Raw genomic sequence first — 23,831 nt, forward strand, 5'->3', positions numbered from 1 at the left:
TATTTTCGTCCTTCACAAGTTTCAGCAGCGGAAATTCTAATTCATTTACATTGTTCCATTGTTGGAAATTTACATTTGTAATTCAGTTGCACTGCAGGTGCAACTGACACTTTTCATTTACAGAGGTTGATTCATTTATATTGAGCCGAATTTCAATGTGTCACTTACCTAGAAAATGCCGTGTTTCCACCAAAGGTTGTGTTTGATCTGAAGGACACATCTACTGACTATTGCCCGGCATCGGAGTTTCAATTGCAAGAGACTGCGTTGCATCTGACCATAAGTACTGCATCCCACTTCTATCTGCAGGCTTTCCAACGCTGGAGATGGTGCGGACTCGACGATAAGACAGGTGCCGCTTGAGGAATTCGGAAGCATAATAGTCCATTGGACTGGCATCTGGACTCTTGACACGAATGTCATAGAAGGAAACTGCCGCAATCCCAGTTTCCTGTTTATACGGCGATAGAATTCCAGCGATATTTTCGCCATGTGGTTGGAGGTCTTGCCTTGGTGCAGTTTAACCTGGTTCACGTCTTGTCCGTACAATATTGGCATTTCATGCTGGTAAATTTCAGTCAAGATATGAGTCCGTTCCGCTCCACCTTTCGGAGATGCAGTTTGCCCCTTACGACAGACCGGCCACAATCATGAACCCTTTTGGAAAATTCTCTGCGCACTGGCAGAAGAACATAACAGGTCTGTATATAATGATATGAACTTTACCACAGTCTGTGAGGCAAATCCACACCTCATCAAGGTTAACAACAAACTTCCACCCATCACCTGCGAGATGACGTTCATAAAGCCTCCTGCAATTGCTTTTTTTGCTCAGCCACATGACAAGGGCATGCACACTGCTCTTGCAAACGACCGTGAGGTGAGTCGCAAAGCTGACTGTTGTCTGCGATGTGCGGCATTTGCTGGCCATCGCACGCTGTCTGTGATGATTTCGAAGGTCGCCATACGCCGAACCATATGCAATGGCGGCGGGGTCCTATTCACGGGAGGCCAGTTGCCAGGTGTGGTGGACCCAGTATTCTAAGCTGCATATTTCCGTATATAATAGGATTCACAGTGGCACGACATACCTGAAAATTACGCATTTGACACATTTCTACTTTGTACGACGGTGTGAACTTGGCGTCGGAAAAGGCCATAACGAACCCCCTCCTAGAATCTGTTCAGTTTCGGTAGCATACAGACTACGCTGGACTACTACTGTTGACTAAAGAGATATTGTTGCTTGCCACGTGGCAATCTCACGGCGATGAATTGTGCATGCGTGGTAAGTTGCACATTGACTTTGGCTCAAGATGAATGAATCAATCTGTATTTATTGAACGAAGTACGGAATTACTGTAGATGGCAACTCTGTTAATACTAGATTGACAATGTTAGTGACTGAAAGGAGTATACCTTTTATTAATGCTTGTGCATATGTAGTTCAAGGTAATTTGTAACTCGCAGACCTATAACTCATTTTAGTTTTGAAAGAAATTTTGGTAGATCTATTGTGGATATGTACAAAGTGTTCGGGATAAATTTGACAGTTGGTTTTATTGCATGTAGATATAAGTTGTAGGAAGGTATTGCCAACCACATATTACTTCTCTTTGATTTCAAATACAGCTGTGAAGTCAAACAGAACTGCAATGGACGAATAGAAGCCACCAGAATATTGGAAAAATAGCTGCCTGAATCTTCATGATTCGTGACGGCCAACCAAATTATGCAATCAAGACAACTGCTCAGTGCTTCTTGAACACTGTGAAAAAGATACAAAGTGCAACGTTGACTCCGCTCCATGCCATACTGCTGGGAATACCCTGAAGTGGTTGCGTGACAATTTGTACTTCATCAGTCCCGACATCTGGCCCCCGAACTTCCCTGTGTGCAATCCTATGAATTATTATGTGTGGGGCGTGGTGGAGCAACATACCAACAGCAGTGCCTATAACACAAAGACCCAGCTCATTAACAGGATTCAGGGGACATTTTCAGTTCTCCCTAGGGATACCGTGAAGGCTGCATTCTCCAGATTCAGGAGCTGCGTTGAGACAGTTGTGGCCGCAAAGGTTTTTTTTTTTTTTTTTGAGTGATTCTGCTTTCTCTTGTTCTCCTTCTATTGTACGACTTCCATGAGTTCAATACAATTTGTTTTGAGGACGATATCCCCTGTGTTTTCCTATCACCCAAAAGTATCAAACTTATCCCGAACACCCTGTACTTCTCTTGATCTTCACAGATAAAAGAAAGAGAAATAATTCAAAAAAATGAAATGAAATCTTTGAGTTTTACGTCCCACAGTTATGCGGCTAGACTAAAGGAGACGGTGATGATGAGAAAATGAATGAAATAATGGAATGAAGAAAGTAGGAGAAAACGGGAATTGGGAATCTTGAGAAAACCCACGCACACGGTGTCTGTCCACCACAAAGTTTACTTGGCGCGAGCTGGGATCGTACCAGGGGTCCCAAGCACCAGAGATGAACGCTATACCACTGAGCCATCACGGCCTCACAATAATTGATTCAGTATTACGTACAAAAAAAAAAAAAAAAAAAAAAGTCGTATTTCCAGATGATGGGTACACACATTCCCTACATCTTTCGTTTCGAAGGGGAGAGAAAAGGAAGTTAATGTATCTGGTGATAAATGTATTCTCTTGTAGCCTGCTGGTCTGATTACCAGTTAAGCAAAGAATTCAGTGAGAGTAGGTCAATCACTGGAACCTCATTCCGATATCCTTCACAAGTTTAAACTAGGCACGGGACGTCTACAGCCTAGAAAACGAGGCACTCAACAGCAAGCATATGAGAGATTGCGAGGCGCATTTAATTTCTGCAGCAACTATCCGCCTCCACCTCTACCAGCTAGTGCTGCCCTCGAGACTACATAAGTAATATTTACATTTAATAAAGATTACGAAATTATTTTGATGCATAAAATTTGCATACTGAAATTTAAGAAGGAAAAAAAAAAGCATTTTCTTAAAAGAAACACAAAAAATGGCCGGGCTTACGAGTTATTATATGTTTAAATACTTTGGAACTAAATGTGTTAAGGACAGTGTATTTCTTTATTCTACTCAAGATATCAATAACTAAATACCTGATGCCTTTTTAACATATCCAGCCCCAATAACATATCCATTGGCTGCTCCTCTAAGACAGAGAATGACGTTGTCAAATAGACATCCTCAATTTGAATCTGGACCATATGAATTCTTCCGAGGATTTTCTGGACTCCTACGCCTTTCGCAATGCCTGCCCACCTGTTGTCGACTAATCGCATAATATGGCATCTTTCCGCACAAGCAGCTGACATTATTGTGGTTTGAGCCCCTAAATAAATAAACAAAGAAATAAAAGTACGGAACACCGAACTGCCTCAGCAATATATGCGCTTCAAGATTAAAAAAAAATGTACTTACTTTTTTATTCTTCTGCAGATGGATGTGGTTTTCAATATATTTCGGATATTTTTAGCAAATACAGAGGATCTGGTGTGTTGAAAAATCGGTTATTTCCTCTTTCATTAATATCTGTATGTGAAGAACTTATTCAAACCTCTTATATAGTATGATTTGAACCGCTTTTGTTCCTTGAGAATGTATGCTTGCTAAAAGTATCCGAAATATTGGAAACTATATCAGTCTACATACGAATAAAAGGATCAGTACCTTGTATAATTTGTACCTTACGTTCTACTAGTTAATTATGTGTGTTTGTTCACACACACACAACGTGATACTGTGTGTAATTTCATGATTAAAGCTGAACTGCGAAAATATGGCAGGAATCAAATTTATTTAGTGGAGATACTGCATACAAGTATACACAGCTAGTATCAAACACAGTCCAACAGTAATTTTTTTTTTTTTTTTTTTTTAAAGTTACTTCATTTGACAAAAACTGAGAAATGACGCTATACATGGACCGTTTTCAGAAATATCCGAATTGGAAGCTGATTTACTGGTTTACAAAATAATATAAAAGTATACTAACGAATGGAGGAAACAACCAATTTTTAATGTACATTGTATATCAATATAAAAGTAATTTATTCGATAAAATAAAAAAGGAAAATATATTAGCAGAATTTCATGTTCGTAGTAGATACAGAAACTAATGCCTGCTACGGGGTACATTATTCGGAAAGGTAAGATTTTTGATTCCTGGATAAATACTGGAAATTCTAATTTTCTTCAAATTTTTCATGATTCAGTTCACTGCGTGTTATGTGCAAAATTTTCACATGCTTTACGGGAAATAGTTTCTTACTTTCTGTATATTTCACAACACTACATTACCAGATTCCATTTTTCTAATAATTTCACTTCAATTTTTGATTCCTGAATATTTATTCCGATATAAGTATACAAAGGACAAGTTTTTTACAGTGCTCTTCCGTGGTCACTCTGTTCATACTTATTTCCTTTATGTTTTTATTTCTTTCTGCTTGTGGTATTCTCCGTAAACAACGTTCTGCGCGAAAACCGACATCTTGACAGTGCAACTGTTCAAGAATCAAAATTTAAAGTAAAGTGAGACGATTGGTAATACTGCTGAGTGTGTAATCATACCACTTATATTATCTCTTCTTCTGGCTAAAGTGTCCAGCGATACAAGAATGTGCCGGGTAAGCTAGGTCATCAAAAAATTCATAACATTTTAAACCTCTAGTTATTGTCGTCTGTATATATAATGCGACTCTTACTAAAAATTTGACCATGAGAAAACCATGCTGCACCCGATTATTTAGGTTTTACAGACTGCCTGTAAAGCTCTCGTAGCCGTAGGTTTGAGCATCACAGAGAACAATATCTGTAATTTTTGTTGCGGTACTGGCATCACTGGTTTCATGATAACAGACACCACTGTCTGGTATACGTGCGTAAAGGGTTTCAGTTATACACTTGAGGAACGATTACTTATTTACGTGTGGGTACACGGACAACACACAGGAATTTCTCTCATCGTCTGTACAGGGTGGACACGAAGACCCGTTACCCCTTTATAAATGCAAATGTAAGACATGGATCGGAGAGTGGAAGCATGTGCGGCACTCCTTCAGACGTTCGACACAATACCAAAACGCGGCAAAGTGATCTTTACCGATGAGTGTGCAATTTAGAGGAATTCTCGTACACGCAATGTGATCTTTTGGTCCAAGGACAATCAACAATTTTTATGAAGAGTTGGAACAGAATCCCCCGCATGTGATGATATGGGCAGACGTGGACAGCACACGCGTGTTTGGATCGATATTTTCGACGGTGTTGTGAATCTCCAGCAATACATGGACATGGAGAGAACTGAACTTGTTGTGAGAGAACTGGTTTGTTCCTCTCTTGGAGGCGTATGGAATCAAAGAGACATGTTGGTTTCATCATTACCTGCCCATCATGTCCTCGCCGTACGTGAATATCTTACGGAAATCTTTCCTGGGCGTTGGATTCGTCGTAATGTAGTTTGGTTTTTGAGTTTAACGTCCCGTTCAGCAGCGAGGCTAAACGAGATGTGGACCTACTGATTAACGTGGAATCCGAACCACACGAGCTCCGCCAGGAATCGAACCAGGGTCTCTCATGTCAAAGGCGCGTACGCTAACCGCTTAGCCAGCAAGGAGTTCAATTCGATTCGTCGTGGTAGTTCGGATAAGACTGCACCACTTGCTTGGCCACCAAGAAGCCCAGACCGCACCACCTGTGAAATGCGCTATGGGGGTTCGTAAAGGGGATCGTTGCACAAAACCGTTACGATACCATTGCCGAGCGGACGGAAGCTATGAAACAAGCTTTCACTCGTTACACCTTCACTGCTCCGCAAAATTAAACTGGCATTGCTCTCTGCTATATTCAAACCTATTATTACCAGAACTTCCAGGACACCCTGTATATTAGGAAGGAAAATAATAATAATAATAATAATAATAATAATAATAACCTGAATCAATGAATGCTTTAACCGGATGTCCATTGACTCTGCAATTTATATACAACATAACAACTGTCCCAAATGTTTCGGGGTTATATTCCATGGCAGCTTCCATATTGGCTTCTATATTCTTTTGTCTAATTTCTTCTGCAATCAGTCTCTGAGCCTCTGTATCAAACGGATCGGCATTCATCATTCGTATCCTCTGACGTTCCCTCTCGGCTCTCGCTTCCTGCTGCTCTCGCAATACAGTCGCAAAACGATCTACAACAAAATAACCACAACATTACAAAAAAGAGCTTAATCCTAGAAACATTAAAGTTATTTTATGATTATACATTTTCATGAGACAAGGGGCTCCTAGACACATTTGTGCATAATCTTATACGATACTTCTGTAGTGTTCAAATTCCCCATCTATTTGTCCCACAACACACAATCCATCTCACCAGCACGTACACCCACACCTCCCGTGTAAGAACTCTGAAAATCTTTTTCCCAGACTCTTCCATCCTGCTACTTTTTTTCTTTATTTCTCGTCCTCGATTCCGTCCTTGCTTAAAGTCTGACAGGACCAAAGGAAGTTATCAAGTGTCCATACTTTTGAAATCTGAGTTTTTAATTATGAACATGTGTGATTCCCTACATCATCAACTTATCTTGAAATGAATTTTTTTTTAGTTAAACGTTCCGATGTTATGCCCTTTAGGCCAGTGGTTCTCAACCTAATTCCTATCACGATCCCCATTTTATCACATTCTCTTGACAGCGAAATTTCTGGTTTGTAATAAGCTTGTGAGAGATTTTTAATATACCGGTACCCTTACACTAGATCCTGTGAACCGCTCGCGTGAGCTGCAACTGCTAGCTTTACATTGTCTTAAATGTATGCCTTCACACATGTGCTTCGGTGAAAGTGAGCCATGGCTCTGAGCTTCTATGAAGATCACCTTGCTAATAGCTGGCTCGAGCGGGTAAGAAAATAACACACAGTCTTATAAGAGCCCTTCACACGTGAGTGTGAATTCAGTTGGAATGGAGAAAAGTGCATATATATATATATATATATATATATATATATATATATATATATATATTTGATGTTGAAAACTTTCTCATTTTGGTATTACTCTGATGAAATGTACACTTTATACTATTATACAGTTCGTTAAACAAAGATATAGACATCCTGAAGAAATTGAAAAATTTTCTTTCATCCTTTCTCAGTTTAGGAAACAGACTGTCACAACGATAACCTGTATTTACGTTGTTTATTTCATTTAATATGTAGAGCAAAAGTGTTTTAACGTATGCACTCGCTATACAATAGAAAAAAAAAAAGAAAGAAAATGATATAATGTCATGAATAATCTTATTTCGTACATGTTATATTTTCAGTCGATAGATATCAATGTTTGTTGATTAGTTGTTTCGCTTCCTGCTCTCTTTGGTATGATTTAGGGGCGAGAAAACTAGTTATTTCCAATACCAATGAGAGTGAGCGATTTCCACTCACACTCTACAGCTACAGTTGTTAAGGACAATACTACAGTTACTAGTTCCGTTGCCAAACTTGTATATATGCTTGTTAGAAACATAATGCAAGAGGATGCCACGTTATTATGCAAAAGTGTATACTGAATCGTTGTGAAATAAATAACAAGTATTTTCTGAAATATAGTGCATTTAAATGATATGCAAACAATCTATACTTATCGTACTACGTAACAGTCATACAAAATAAAATAAAGAGTTTGTTTGTCTGTCTGTCTGTGTCTGTGTGCGGCCTGGAGACCAGACGAGTGGACCGAGAGTTACCAAATTTTGGTCACGGATACCTTGGTCCAGGCCCCAGATCAAGACGAAGCTTTTTTTTTTTTTTTTTTTTTTTTTAAATTTCGAACCAGTGGGTCCCAGGGGGGCGTTTACTGGGACCGGCCTGGGTACCAGACAAGTTGACCAAGAGTTACCAAATTTTGGTCACGGATACTTTGGTCCACGCCCCAGACCAAGGCGAAGCGTTCTTGTCAAAATTCGAACCAGGGAGGGTCTCAGAAGGGCGTTTACCGGGACAAGTGAAAGTAGTAGAAAATAACCGATATTAGTGTCGAACTCATAGTTTTCGTGGTCGCTGAGATCAATGGTGACACTTCAATTAGCAATGACTTGGAAATTCAGCTACCATTGTATGCGGGCCGGGGGTCGGCGGGGAAGATACCAAGACATTTAAAAATAGCCCAAAATGACCGATATTAGTGTCAAATACATAGTTTTTGCGGTCACTGAAATGAATGGTGATACTCCCACAGGCGTTTACTTCCAAATACAGCCCCCATGCGAAGAACGGGTATATTCAGCTAGTACAAAATAAAACCGAACTCAGGCAAAATAAAAAGTTCGTTATATTATAAAATAAACATTCTTCCAGTCTTGATCGATTTATAAAAGGCATCTACATTGTTCTATATCTTCTCTTCCTTTCTTCTTGCAGTTTATTGCCAAGATTAAGTTGCAGCTCCTTCTGACTCTAGGTATCACGATCTCTTGAGCGGTTCAATGCCTTCACACTACAGGTTCACATGAGCGGCTCACAAGATCCAGTGTGAAGGCGACCTTAACATACCTATTGCGGAGATCTCACGATATTCATTTATTTCAATAAGACTAGAATCCATTTCTTGTACACTCATGTCCAAAATTATTGTTTCATGTCAATAAATATGTTGTCGTAGGAATATAATTTGATAACGAATTCGCCCGGTATTTCTTATAATGTTAGTATGTGTATAATCGGCAAAGATATGTATGTGGAAAATTTCATGTCAAAAGAGCAGTAAATAAGAACAATGAAACGAAAATAAAACTTTCTTGTCCATTTAGCAACATTTTGTTTTACTCACTCTAATTTTCGCATTTATAATTCTTTTCTTATGAAATTTATCACAAATATACATTTCCCGATTACACACACAGCATCAGTATTAAAAGTACCCTGCAAAACCATTATCGAATTATATTCTTACAAGAAGACAGTTATAGATATGCGACAATCATTTTGGACATGAGTGTACATAGTGGACACAGTAATTTCCCTAAAAGCGAATGGATCAAAACCAAATTTGGTCAGTTCATTCATACTACATATATCAAATCCGATCCATCGTATTGTTTCAAATCCGTTTAAAAATTTTAAAATTTTGAGTTATATTATTAAAAAAAAATAAAGTGATTACTAATTCTAGTTTAAAAAAATGGATAGTTATTGAGTATTTTAAATTACTTGATAATGTGTGTCACGAAGATTGAACCAGATAATGCTATACTAGTGAAATCACACCATGCTCGGGTATCTCATTAGCTGTCAATTTTAATTGTATTTCAATATAAAGGTCTTGTTGCATTTGGTAAATTGATTTCTAAACTACTCTGCGCCTGTTGAAAATGTTTAGTAGACCTATTTTTTTGTTCTTCTTAACGGTATACATAAAAATAAAAATATGCCTATCAGAACAAAATCCAAAATACTGTAATATTTACAAATATTTTCCACTATTAGATTCTAATGATATTTATCTCTTCCACTTATCTTCGCGACCCCCATGAAATCCTTTCGCAACCCCCAGATTGAGGAACCCTGCTTTAGGCTAAGGGAGACGGTAATTAAGGCAAATATATGATGATGAACGAACTGGTAGAATGTGGAAATAGGAGAAAACGGGTGTACTCCGAGAAAAAATGAAATGAAATTTTTGAGTTTTACGTCTCACGGTTATGCCGGTTAGGCTAAAGGAGACGGTGATGATGAGTAATGAATGAAATGGTGGAATGAAGAAAGTGGGAGGAAAAGGGAGAACGCCGAGAAAACCCACGCACACGGTGTTTGTCAACCACAAAGTTCACTTGGCGGGACCTGGGATCGAACCCGGGACCCCAAGCACCAGAGGTGAATGCTCTACCACTGAGCCACCGCGGCCCCCGGTGTACTCCCGAGAAAACCCACGGACACGATGTTGTCCACCACAAGCTTACTTGGCCGGGAATCGAATCAAGAATCCTACCCACCGTATGTAAGCGCTCTACTATACTTTTTTAGCTTTATCGAGTCTGTTTCCAACGGACAAATCTTTCTTCTCTGTTTTCTTTGTAAATGATAAGAGCTCAACAATGGTAACTCATACTGAATATTACAAAGACTTAACTTCGTGTGAACAGTTTCAATTCCATCTAAATTAGTATCCGATGCGATAGTAAACAGGTAAGGATCTGGTATTTGATACGCATAAAAATATACAGAAAAGTTATTATGCAATGAGTTTTCTACAAAATCCCTCTACTGAATAATACCAGTATAAACACTGTATATAAAATTGATATACAAATCAGCATATATCAGGTTGTCAAACAAGTGTTGAGCCTTTGAAGGTCAAAATTAAGAATACACTTTTTGTTATTTGAAAATATCATTACGGGACCCATATACACCATAACGTTCGATGACCTTCTTCCATTTACCTGGAAACACCATAATCCCATCACCATTGAACTTTTGTGGCTTTGGATTTTTTTTTAAAAAAAAGTGACAGATAGTTTTCACAGGTATCTTTTCAAACTAATGTAACACAATTCAGGGAGTTCTGCCGAGACCAATAAAAATGAGTGTTGGTGCTAGGTCTGGGCTATAAGGTAGATATGCATTAAAACCTCCCAACCAAGTTATCTTAATTTCCGACCGGTCGTTAAAAATGTATGCGGATTGGCGTTGTCAGCGTGCCAAACGTCACCCTTGCTGTTAACCAGTTCTGGACAATTCATTTGACTTACGAGGTGCATTCACGCTAAATGTCGACAGTACAAATCCCGAGTTTATCCTTCCGCTCCGCGGCAAGAATTCCGAGATGCGTAACTATTTTGGGCATCAGTGTGAGCTTTGCTACAGTTCGCACATTGTTATCATATAAGACTCCACTTTTCATCAGTCGTGATCAACCGCTTCAGAAATGGGTGAGTCCATTACGTTTTTGTGAGGGACACGGTGGCTTTGTGGTAAAGGGGTAGGGTTCTTGGACCGATCTCCGGCCAAGCAATCTTGTGGTGGACAACATCGTGTCCGTGGGTTTTCACGGGGTACTCCCCCTTTCTCATTCCACCAATTCTTCCATCATCATTCACTTGCCTTATTCATCGTCTCCTTTAGGGTAAAGAGCATAATTGTAAGACGGTAAAGTGATAGATTTCGTTTCAGTGGATGCATAGATACGAATTTGATTGAATAAATATTCTTGATTCTGATCATGTCGCTTGCTCCAAATGGTTTAACATTGTTTAGTCATTGGTGGTGCCATGACTGCTTACATGCCGGTCTTGTTCGACTTTTGCCAGAATATCGTCCATTTTTGCTGCGATTGGTCACCCGCTGCGGGGAGCATCATGGATGAACGAAAATGACTGAACCACCTTGAATGAATGGGGAATTAACGGGGGAAACTATATGTCCCCGTCCCACGATGAATGTGGTTGCTCAGAACTAAAATTGAAAGAAGAAAAAGCTAAAACGAATAGAGTTCAATCAACAAATGCGCTACTAAATGATAAGAAAAGCAAAAGTAGAGAATACAAGTATAAATAAGATAAAATATATAACAATAACAATACATAGAAAAACAAAGGTGAAACAAATATAAAAATTTAGCAGCAATAAAACAGTAACGACAAACTAAAAGAGCTCAGAGAATGTGAGCAACCCCACAAGCACAAATGAACTCAAGTATATCAGTGCCCCCCCCCCCTAAGGCACGGGTACGAAGAGAAGGCAGTCTGTAACGTTTTCTGAGATCTGAGTATTATGTACATGTGAGATATGTGTACGTGTATACATTTTTAAGTGAATTATATGTTTATCTGTTTATATATATATACAGTATGGCGCTAAATTCGTTGTACAAAAGCAGAGGAGTGATTCCTGAGAATAAAACAAACAAAAAAAAGTTCCAATAAACATAAACATAAATCCTGAGGTGCCTCCACAACAATTTTTAGAGAGAGTTTGACTACGGGCCTATGATATAAAGTATTCTCCAACTACCTCCACAAAAATTGTTGCGTGAGTACCTTAGGATTCTAAAACATGTATTTTTGGATATAGCACATACTAGTTCCTAAGTGAAGTCTTGACCCGACTATAGTAGATCCCATAGTTTTGGAGCTATGGACCTTTAAAATTCATTTTTTCATGTTTTTGGCAGCCTATAACGCGTAAACGATGCGGTTTTCGCCCTATGTTTATTGGAACTTTTTTGTTTGTTTTACTCTAAGGAATCACTCCTCTGCTTTTGTACAACGAATTTAGTGCCATACTGTATATATATGTTTATACAGATGGTGATCAGAAAAATGGAAACACCTGTAGTTGGCAACACGTCAGATGTATGGGTTGGCAGTGGTTTCGTGGAGCCCGCAGCGCCGGACCGCTGGTGGTGGTGTGTTAGGTCGGTCTCCGTACTACGTCAGGCGCAGTGGAACAGCAGTGTCCAGTGGCTGCAGCAGACGGAGGTAGTGTAAAATGGGAGACCTCTCAGATTTTCAAAGAGGGCAAATTGTTGGTGCGCGGTTATATGGAGTGAGTGTGACGGCAGTGGCTACTGTGTTAGGTGTGTCGCGTGGGACAGTGTCGAAGGTGATGACGGCCTACACAACACACGGGAAAACTACGCCGGGGAAGCGGAACAGTGGGCGGAAGAAAATCATGAGTGACAGGTCACGCCGGGTATTAAAGCGCATTGTCACGCAGAACCGTCGTGCCACTGCGGAGCAAGTGACGGAGGAACTCAATCAGCACCTCCCCCACTCTGTTTCGACAATCACAGTCCGCCGCGAATTACATGACATGAACTTACGGGATCGTGTTGCACGGGCCAAACCGCTCATCAGGGATTATAACGCTTTCGCACGCCGCAAATGGTGCCGCGACCATGCAACTTGGACTGTTGAGGACTGGAAACGTGTGATATGGTCGGATGAGTCATCCTTCACCCTATTCCCAACCACGGGCAGTGTTCATGTGTGGAGAACGCCCAAAGAAGCTTATGATCTGCAGTGTCTCCGTCCAACTGCGAAACATGGCGGCGGCTCGGTGATGCTGTGGGCCGCCATATCATGGTTTTCATTGGGTCCTGTGGTCACACTTAGCGGACGAATCACTGCCAACGATTATGTCGCAATTTTAGGAGACCACTTGCATCCTATGGTCCGGATGTTGTTCCCGGACAATGACGCCATCTTCCAGGATGATAATGCACACATTCACACAGCTGGCGTTGTTGCAGCGTGGTTTGAGGAACATCGGGATGAAGTTCAACACCTCCCCTGGCCTGCCCAATCCCCAGATCTCAACATAATTGAACATCTGTGGTCCGTCTTGGAAACACGACTTCGGCGACGATTTCCACGTCCATCCTCTCTCACAGAACTGGCCGATGCCCTGCACGAGGAATGGTGTAAAATTCCACTTGCTACCATTCACGACCTCTATGCCTCCATCCCACGGCGCATCAAGGCTGTTCTGAAGGCGAAAGGTGGCGCGACACCATATTAATGTGGTAAGTTGCAATTTCGTTCAGGTGTTTCCATTTTTCTGATCACCATCTGTATATTTATATAATTATTTATGTTAATTAATTGTTAGTTTAGATTAGTTGTGCTAAGATCGTCATTTTTGTGTGTGCTATTGATAACAGATAGAAAGCCTCGGTGTGGAAATATTCAAATCTGAATACTTGAAGGGGATTGGCTGCTGCCAGGAGGCAATCAGAAGCAAGATGTCTCAGCTCTTGTTTGTATATAAGAATGTACATTTCTCCTGTATCAGATGAAGCCAAAGTGTTAGTTGGCGAAACCGTAACACGTATGTATCTTTTTTATGTTAATATATTGTTTTGCTCAGCAAATTGTTTGTTTGTGTTCAATTATTGAAATCTTTAAATGAAATGAAATCTTTAAGTTTAACGTCCCACGCTTATGCCGGTTAGACTAAAGGAGACGGTGATAATGAGAAATGAGTGAAATGAAGAAAGTGGGAGGAAACGGGAGAACCCCGAGAAAACCCACGAGCACGGTGTTTGTCCACCACAAAGTCCACACGGCGCGAGCTGGGATCGAACCAGGGACCCCAAGCACCGGAGGTGAACGCTCTACCACTGAGCCACCGCGCCCCCATGTTCAATTATTGTTTACACATATCGAGATACAAGAATAATAATTATACCACCTGTCGTATTGTGTGTAAGTGAAAAATTGGTCGCTTGTGTGCAGAGGACAGACAGGAAATTTAATTACACAACACTGAACTGCCACTGAACAGTAGCAGTCTTCAGGGAAATCAGAGGATTTACTAAATTAGGTAAAGTGTTTTTCCCTTAGCCTGAACCGTTAAAATTTAATTGTGACCTCCCCAAGATCCGACAAGAGAAATCAAGTCAAGGTATCTTAAGAACGGTGAATCACTCGCTTGGATATGAAATATTTTTCAAATAAAGTTTTTCAGTTCAACGTTCCATAATTATGACATTTAGGCTAAAGGAGAAAATGAAATGAAATCTTTAGAGTTTTACGTCCCACGGTTATGCCGGTTAGTCTAAAGGAGACGATGATTATGAGAAATGAATGAAGGATTTAGGATTTTTTGGATTTCTGGGCTTTCGGCATCTAAGGCCATTTAGCCCTTCACGATTTGAGGGATGACGTCCCTCGGCGAGCACACAATCCGGGGAAAGGGAAGGAAGAAAGGATTGGGGAAGGAAGGAAGCGGCCTGGGACCTATAAGTTAGGTACCATCCCGGCATTTGCCTGGTGTGAATGAGGAAAACCCAGGAAAACCTCATTCAGGGTGGCTGGCCTGAAAAAGCTGTTACACTTTTTCGACCGAGTGACCCCACCGGGAATCGAACCCGGGACCGCTCGCACCGAAGGCGAGAGCGTTAGCGAGAGAAATGAATGAAATGGTGGAATCAAGAAAGTGGGAGGAAACGGAAGAACCCCGAGAAAACCCATGCACACGGTGTTTGTCCACCACAAAGTTCACTTGGCGGGGGCTGGGATGGAACCCAAGGCTAAAGGAGACGATGAGTAACGCAAGTGAATGATGATGGAAGAACTGGTGGAATGAGAAAGTGGGAGGAAACGGAAATACACCGAGAAAACCTACGGACACGATGTTGTCCACCACACTTAGTTGGTTGGGGATCGAACCAGGGTCCCTACGCACCAGAGGAAAGCGCTTTTCCACTGAAGCACAATGCCCCCGTCGCTTGGATACGAGTATACACTGACAGTACGAAATTCTAATATTTGGGAACACTTTGGGACAAGGAACTTTGGAGGGATAAGAAGATTGGAGCATGATACATGACACAATCGTCGGCGGTGGGTAAAGATTCAGATAGATAGATATGGGGGTTAATGGTGACGTCAGCAACGAGGCTATATGTCCCCGTCACGATTAACCACGTTGCACAGGACTGCAAAATTATAAAGAATTACAGGCTAAAAAGAATACAGTTAATGGAACGAATGTGCTGCTAAATGAATAATAAAGGGAAACAAACGCTAAAGGGGAAAATAAAAGAAATAACAATAACAATAGACAAAAAAAACTTAAAACATGTGAGACAATATAAAATATAGCAGCAATAAAACAATGACAACAGACTAAAACAACTCAGAAAACGTGAGCAACGCCAATATCACGAACGAACGCAAGCACCCGGCCAACAACAACACTATCATCCCCCAAAGCACGGGTAAGGAGACAAGGCAGTCCGTAACGTTCTCTGAGATCTGAGTATTCAGGACATTCAACAAGAATGTGCTGAATACTCAGCGGGACTATACATTCCTCACAATAAGGACGGTCTAAGCCACGCAACAAATAACTATGCGTCAGATGAGAGTGTTCGATACGCAGACGCGCCAGGAGCACTTCATCCCGACGACAAGAGGAAGAAGATGTATGCCACGTTCCTAGGATCGGCTTAGTTGCGTGAAGTTTATTCCCATTTGCCTGGTCCAAATCCGCTTGCCAGTGAGAGTGCATCAAGCTGGAAAAATGTCGACAAAGATCCCAGCAGGGAATAGTATGCTCCAGTGCAACTCCGGCCAAGGCGGCGTGCTTGGCAGCTGTGTCAGCAAGTTCGTTTCCCCGGATGCCGACATGACTCGGCACCCAGCAGACAACGACGACACAATCCTGTTGCTGCAATTGATGGTATCTCACGAGAATGTCCTGCACGAGAGAGTTCATACTGAAGACATTCTGTAGACTCAGAACCACGCTACGAGAATCGGTGCAAACAAGCACACGACGTAATGAAAGTGTGAGAGCATGGTCCAAGGCAAGCTTAAGTGCAGTTAATTCAGCAGTGAACACGGAACACAGGCGATGCAAATGGAATTCTGAGCTGCCCTCGTCGGTGACAAAGGCACAGCCTACAGAATCCCCATCCTTAGAACCGTCCGTAAAGAACACATTAAAATCAGGGTACTGATCGGGGATAATAATTCAATGATCTCGCAGGACAGAACCATGAAGTTCTAATTCTGTGACCATGAACCTTCTAATTCCTTAAGCCATATATATATTAATAGTAATAATAACAACAACAAAGGCCTTACCAAGATCACCACTGAGCAATGCATCTGCTAAACGAGGATTATTTTGTTTTAACAACGCTAGCTGGTCTGGATTTGCCATAAACATATTTCTAATAAATGCGGGGTCATCTTCACGTTGTTGAGAACCTACCACTGGTGTCTGGCGTTGAGGAACTTCTATCCCACTGAAATCCAACTGGGGGATACCTGAAAACAAGAAGAAAAAAATAACTTTTAAAATAAATGAAATGCAATGCAATTACATCAACAAATAAACGGTATCGAGAACACTGAAGATATTCTTATCTTACACACACACTTAGTACACTGTAAAAAATCGTTGTGTTATTTCAACGACATGCCTATGTGTTAACACGATTGTGTTAAAATAAAACAAAAACAAGTGGTTAGAACAACTCACTCTCCAGTGGAGTTCTGTGTCAAATGCTAGTAGTTCAAATGACACACAGCCTGTGTGTTAAATTAACACAAGTGTAGAATCTTCGGTGTTGTTTTCTGCGTGATTGCCAAATATGTTGGGCATCTAATTATAAAGGCTTATGAATTGAAGCTACCGACAAACACAGTAGAAAGAAATACTTAAACAAATCCAAGTATACCGGTACGAAAAATCTCAAAATGCAATCCGCGCGATGTGTTTTCAATTGTTTTACATAATGTTTCTGAAGAAACCCTAACAGCACAAGATGTGCTAGTCACGTGCCATTTAAGTGTTCTAAATTCATCTCCCACATTTGATGCATTTATTACTTCTTTTTCTAAGCGATTGTGTACTAGAAGCAACAAATGCATCAACTTTATTACATGGCAACTGGCGCCGATCATTTGAAAGTGAATATGGAAGAACTATAAAATAAAGTAAATAGACAGTCGTCATTTTGTTACAAAATTAGGTCTACATGGCCAGCATATTTTATCTTATCCCGAACGGTTATCGTCGAATATACGCGGCTTAAAGGAGCGCTCTGATTAGCCAAATTCAAAAGACCTCAACAATTTATCCCTCTACAAGCGACGTTTTCTTCATCGCCTCCGTGGCTAAGTCGGAAGAGCACGCGACTAGTAATTGAAAGGTTGGTGATTCGTGCCCCACGCCACTGCAGTACATTTTTTTTTACTTGTTTAAAGTGTTTTTTTAGACTCTGCATAGTTACGCATATAGGCGATTTAACATATTTTGGGGAGTCATTTTGTGGTTCATTAACGCTTACGGCATGGCTCAACACCGGTTGTGTGTTAAACACGTAACACACCCCCTCTGTTAAACGCCAACATGCGGGATATGTGTTGAACTAACACCGCATAGTGGTAGTCACGCTGGAACCACTGCCCTGTGTTAAAATTGAGTTGAATTAACAACCATTTTTTACTGTGTAAAGCTAAATCAATAATTGAGCTAAACGATCAACGCGTTTTTTGGAAGCAGTGAGATACACTGACCACTTGTACAGTTTAGAAGGTAGATGAATATGATCGGTCATATCCCTGTAGAATAGTGATCGGAAAAACCTTCCATCTATTAGAACATCGATTTCTCTAATATTGTGTCGGGTAAAATTACCTATCTGGGAATAGTGACAGAGGCCATCGTCTAAATGAATTGTACAATAAAATCGCTCTTGTTCTTGAGGAATAGTGGCCGAAAAACCAATATTTTTTCATTAGCAGCAGTTTCTTCTTAAACAAAATAATGCGAGTTTGAAATACACTTACTAAATGTTACAAGTTAATAAGGATAATGGTGATATTTAAGCGACATAATTATAATCGATTACTTCATTAAGGAGTAGTGGTCAGAAAGCTGTCTAACGGAAGCATTTGTTTCACTAAGGCATATTTCAGTACAGAGGCGGCTCTTATAATGTACTTACAATGATAAGTGCCTTCTCAATTAATACGAAGAAAAATATGGACATTCATTCTTTATATGATTAAAAAAACGTCCGAAGAAAAATTTGGTTATTTTAATATGAAATTTGCAATCCCGACTGACCTCTATGAGAGATTTAGCAACATAGTGTAAGTCACGATACTTGATATTACTCTCTGTTCATATGTTCTAGCTTGGCTCTTTCTAGCAATCGATTGCCTCACAAGACAGTCCTTTAAAAGCCTGCCCTTACGTATAATGTAATCACTTAATTTTCATGACTGAAAGAAATAATCCGTTTCGGTTGGAAGACAGGACTGAAGAAGAAGAGGAAATAGAACGGAGCCTAAGCTTTGTGGCTGTGCTGAAGGAAATTAACCCGAACGGATTAGGATGAATTTGTTTTACGTCTTGCACATACACAAAAGAATGACTCATATTATATCAAAGACGAGAAAAATCCACAGTAGAATTTCGAATCATTGTGTGTATGAAGGAAAAAAAATAACGTTTTCTTAGTGTACATTACAATTTCGGAATTTAATAACACCTGATGTATGTTTACATTTTTTAAAAACAAGTATTTAGGGAACGAATGAATATTCTTTATCTACATTTTAAATTGAATTACCACTGAAACATTACTATTCAAGCAAATATGCAAAGTCATAGACAAATATGTTAAGTGCTACTCTTGTTATTCAAAATTATAAAATAACAATAAGAAAAGAATAGTCAATTGTCAAATCAATTAGGGTAGGTTCAAGGCTTACATCACTTACAGGTGGGCTAATAAATTCGATTCTCGGCAGACTTGTGAAACTACTTGCATATTTCGAAGCTTCCTCGTGCGTATGTGTCTGCAAACGCGTCTTCGGCATGGGAGACCAGAGTTCGATTTCCGATAGGAACATGTGTGGTTCAGAGTCTACGTTAAACAGTCCGTCTTGGTGCTGGAAATAAATGGTCGAATGCTTTACGTCCAACGTTTATGCTGTGTAAGCTAAAGGAGACGGTGATGATGAGAATGAATGAAATGGTAGAATGAAGAGAACGGAAGAAATCTGAGAAAACCTGCGCATACGGTGTTTGTCTACTATAAAGTCCACTTGGTACGAGCCAAGAAAATCCACGCACCAGAGGTGAACGCTATAAAACTGAGCCACCGCGGCCCCTCATTTGAATTAGAAACTACCGAAATTGGATGCATACTTGTTTCAATGGATCATGTAAATATTATAGTGTCTGTATTTTAAAAGAAACATACGATAAATGAAGCTAGTTAGCTTTTCACTATTATACTACTTAGTTTTTGTATCTGTTTCAAATTATAGTCTTAACCCTAGAAAAGACCAAATGGCGTCAACTTTTGTCAGCGAGTTCTTTCTTATGTAGTTTATATGGATTAATATTTATTCAGGATTCTATTTCTTTTTGTTATTGTCCCTTTTGATGAAAGGTTCATTTTCGAATTTTTTTTTGCAACTGGAATATACTTTTTTTTTTTTTTTTTTTTTTTTTTTAAGAAATAATAATTCATGTTGCGTGTGCCGATTTGACCCCCTTTGGTCAGACATGCTACCCACCTTTGGTTTTCCGAAAATTCCTTTCATTTTTTTTATATCTATATTTTTAAAATCATACTTTTCTTCTTCATATAAACATTTAGGCTTTCATAGACCTTGTCGAGTGTTAGTTATAATACTGGGTTTCTGGATAGTATTATAAGAAATTTGGTATAATATATAAGCAATTTTACGCACTGTATTTAGGCTTTTTTTTAAAAAAAAAATAAATAAAAAGTACAGTTCCTTGAAAAATTTCTTTGAAATTCAGTTCAACACGTTTACTCAAATTGAAGAAATATACTCTGAAAGGTATTGAAAACCAGCACGGGCAAATTTGACCCCCACCCCCGTTGGTTCTTCACGTAGCAGATGCGAGCATTGACTTTCTAGGGTTAAGCATGTGTGTTAATAGGGATGTAACAGAAAGATTGAAAAGGGGGCACGGTGCTCAGTGGTAGAGTAATCATCTCTAGTGCGAGAGGTCTCTTGTTTGATCCCTCCCCAAGCAAGTTTGTTGTGGATAACATCGTATTCGTAGGTTCTCTTCAGGTTTCAACTTCTCTCCCTACATTGTCATTCCACTAATTATTTCATAATTCACTTTTATTCATCCGTCTCCTTTGGCCTAAAGGACAATGCCATGTGACAACTACAACAAGAAATTTCATTTCATTTACAGAATCAATTTAGAAATTTCAATTGAAGAAATAGATTGAATAGTCTGGCAACATTACTTGTTTCTTTTTTAACTTTTTTTTTTTTACTTTCACTTTTTGAATAACTTGAATTCTTTGTGCAGATTAAAGCATGTAAAATTAAATAATTCTGTATGTAAGACATGTATATAATACAAGGGGTGTTTAAATGCAAAGAAACGAAACGTCGCACAAATCAAATCCAACTGACATGGCAGTGCGTGTGAGAAAATCGCCACTGAAAAATTCGAGTTGAGTTGATTTTAGTTTAGCGTCCCTTTCAGCAGCGAGGCTATATGAGACGTGGACCTACTGATTAACGTGGAATCTGAACCACATGAGCTCCCGCCGGGAATCGAACCCGGGTCTCCCACGCCAAAGGCGCGTACGCTAACCGCTTAGCTACGAGGGAGCTCTGTGAAAAATTCGACTAGTGAGAAGCAGAGAGGTGTTATAAGATTTCTTACTGAACCTGCCGATATTCTTCACCGAATGGTGGCCCTATACGAAGGAAACTGTGTGTCCGTTAAGTCAGTGAGAAACTGGAGTGCCCAAGACCGGAAGAGTTTGAGTGATAACCCGAGACCAGGTCAGTCAGGCAGACACAGTAAAACACGGCCGAACTCATCGACAACGTGAACGATCTGGTGAGAAGTGATCGGCGTGTCACAGTATCAATGTTGGCAGTGATGATGGAGGACCAGCGTTCGAACAGCGTGAACAATTCTGCAAGGCAGTTTCGGTTACCGCAATGTGAAGCCGCAGTGGGTTCCGAAGATGCTCAGCGAACCACAAAGAGAACACTGGGCTATGGTATTGGGCTAACACTGCAACACCTGCTCTGGTATCATGAAGACTCGCATTCCTGGAATGGATTATCGCTGGTGCCATAACTTCAAGCCCAAGACAAAGCGAGACATCATGTAATGCAAACATGCATCGTCACCTCCCCCTAAAAAGGACAAAACAGTGCCATCAAAAGGAAAGGTGATGATGATCACTGTCTTTATTGACGTTCGATTCTCATCGAATTCCTGGAGCACGGAAATCCATTAAAATGACGTGTACTGTGACACTCCGTATCCTACGTAAATTTATCAAGAACAAACGTCCTAGGCCATTCAAGGAGGGATTCTTCTCCACAACAACGATCGTTCACACATCTCCCAGGTCACACAAAGTGTACTGGACAAGTTCAAGTGGGTGCAGCTTAAGCATCTACCCTACAGCCCGGAGCTGACGCCCTGGGACTTCCAAGTGTTTGGTCCGCTTAAAAAAAATATTAAAGGGAAGCGCTTCAACCCGGAGGACTAACTGAAGGACATAGTGGGGACTAGCTGCTGGCCAAGCCACAGGAATTCCGGAAACAGGGAATCCTTCGGCTCGTGAAACAGTGGGGTAGTTGTGTACAGGCCTCTGGTGATTACTTTTGAACACAAAAATGAAACGAAATCTTTTGTTTTACGTCCCACGGTTGTGCCGGCTAGGCTAAAAGAGACTGTGATGATGAGAATGAATGAAATGGTGGAATGAAGAAAGGGAGGAAACGGGAGAACCCCGAGAAAACGACGTACACAGTGTTTATCCACCACAAAGTTCACTTGGCGAGAGCTGCGATCGAACCAAGGACGCCATGCCAGAGGTGAACGCTCTACCACTGAGCCACTGCGGCCCTACTTTTGAATACAGACTTCGATTATACCCACAATGTCGTTTCGTACGTATACATTTGAACACCTCTCATAGGTATATAATTATACAATGGCAATCTTTTCCTGCAATATTAATGCTCGACTGGAGGTCCCAAAGCCAGGGTATGATTTTGCGATGGTGAAAAGAAAACCAGTTTCACCGCAACTGCCAATGCAATTTCTCTGTTGTAGAACTCTAGAACCGCCACTGCTTCAGCTATACTGACGAAGCTTTGCATGTCGGCACATGGTACTGACCAAACTTTGCACTATTTATTTAGTAAGAGAAAAAGAAGTTCTGAACATTAAACACTTATTGGCATAGTGTTATCCAGCTTATGTAAGCATTCCACTTGACAATTTCTTTCTATGTCTGTGGAACAAGTTGACAAGGAATTGCCTTGAATTCGATCAAGATGGTATTTCATGTAACTATGAGACCAAGGAAAGACAATATGACATTTGCACTACAACTGAGGAAGGCAGGGTACTGAAATAGTTCCACCAACTATAGCATAATCATCGTCTCCTTTATCATACAGAGCATAATCGTGGAACGTAAAACCAAATATTTCACTTCATTTAAGCTATTCTCTGAATACCAAACAAGTACGAACTTGATGAAGTTATCCCAACAGTCGGTCCATTTATTATTAGGGAGGAGACGCTGCGGTGGCTCAGTTGTAGAGCGTTCATCTCTGGAGCATGGAGTCTCTGGTTCGATCCCAGCTCGCGCCAACTGAACTTTGTGGGGTACAAACATCGTGTGCGTGGGTCTTATCGAGGTTCTCCCGTTTCCTCCCACTTTCTTCATACCACCATTTCATTAATCATCATCACCATCTCCTTTAGCTTAGCCGGCATAACCGTGGGACGTAAAACTTGATTTCATTTCATTTTTACATCTATTATTAGTATTTGAATAACTATAGGATACAGTAAAATGAAGTGATGTACCGAACTGAATACTAGCGTGGCACAATATCCAGCAAGAAAGTTACATTAAGAGATGAACAATTGTTTACATTTACGATATCCAGCCCTTCCGGTAGTACATAAAAGATGCAGGCAACCAACCAGAACAAATATGTGTTCCTCTTATATCCACAGACACACCGGAAATGGCCCTGAATCGTTGCTAGAAAGCTTATATGAATTACATGAAAGCGAAATAAGACATCACGTCACATGTGTTATTAAGTAGGAAATCCAATTCCCATAAAATATATGGAGAATTACACGATAAATGTAGAAAATAACTGGATTAAAACATCCCAACTCCTCTACATGTGTAAATGTAATGACCGTCAACGTGTTGGAGGTGAGTCCTGACACCAAGAGAAGACAAAAAGTGTACACCAACCTGGGTGCACAAATCCTTCTTTTCAGAGTTATAAGCT

General features: G+C 40.2%; 1 protein-coding gene across 3 annotated transcripts in view; it reads right to left on the reverse strand.

Annotated features, from left to right (window-relative positions):
- Positions 1–23,831, reverse strand: part of rngo (DNA damage inducible 1 homolog rngo) — a 58,170-nt gene that overhangs the window by 27,235 nt on the left and 7,104 nt on the right. For all 3 annotated transcript variants that reach the window (XR_014128125.1, XM_081737339.1, XM_081737340.1), the window contains exons 2-4: positions 16,608–16,793; positions 5,952–6,206; positions 3,115–3,347 (exon numbers count right to left, since the gene is read on the reverse strand). Coding sequence is in view for 2 of the 3 variants with exons in the window: in XM_081737339.1 (XP_081593465.1) it covers positions 3,115–3,347; positions 5,952–6,206; positions 16,608–16,793 (674 nt within the window). In the remaining variant the exon portion in view is untranslated. The remainder of the gene's footprint in view (positions 1–3,114; positions 3,348–5,951; positions 6,207–16,607; positions 16,794–23,831) is intronic.

Source organism: Thermobia domestica, chromosome 13 (genome assembly GCF_964235325.1).
Source record: "Thermobia domestica chromosome 13, izTheDome1.hap1.1, whole genome shotgun sequence".
NCBI lineage: Eukaryota > Metazoa > Arthropoda > Insecta > Zygentoma > Lepismatidae > Thermobia > Thermobia domestica.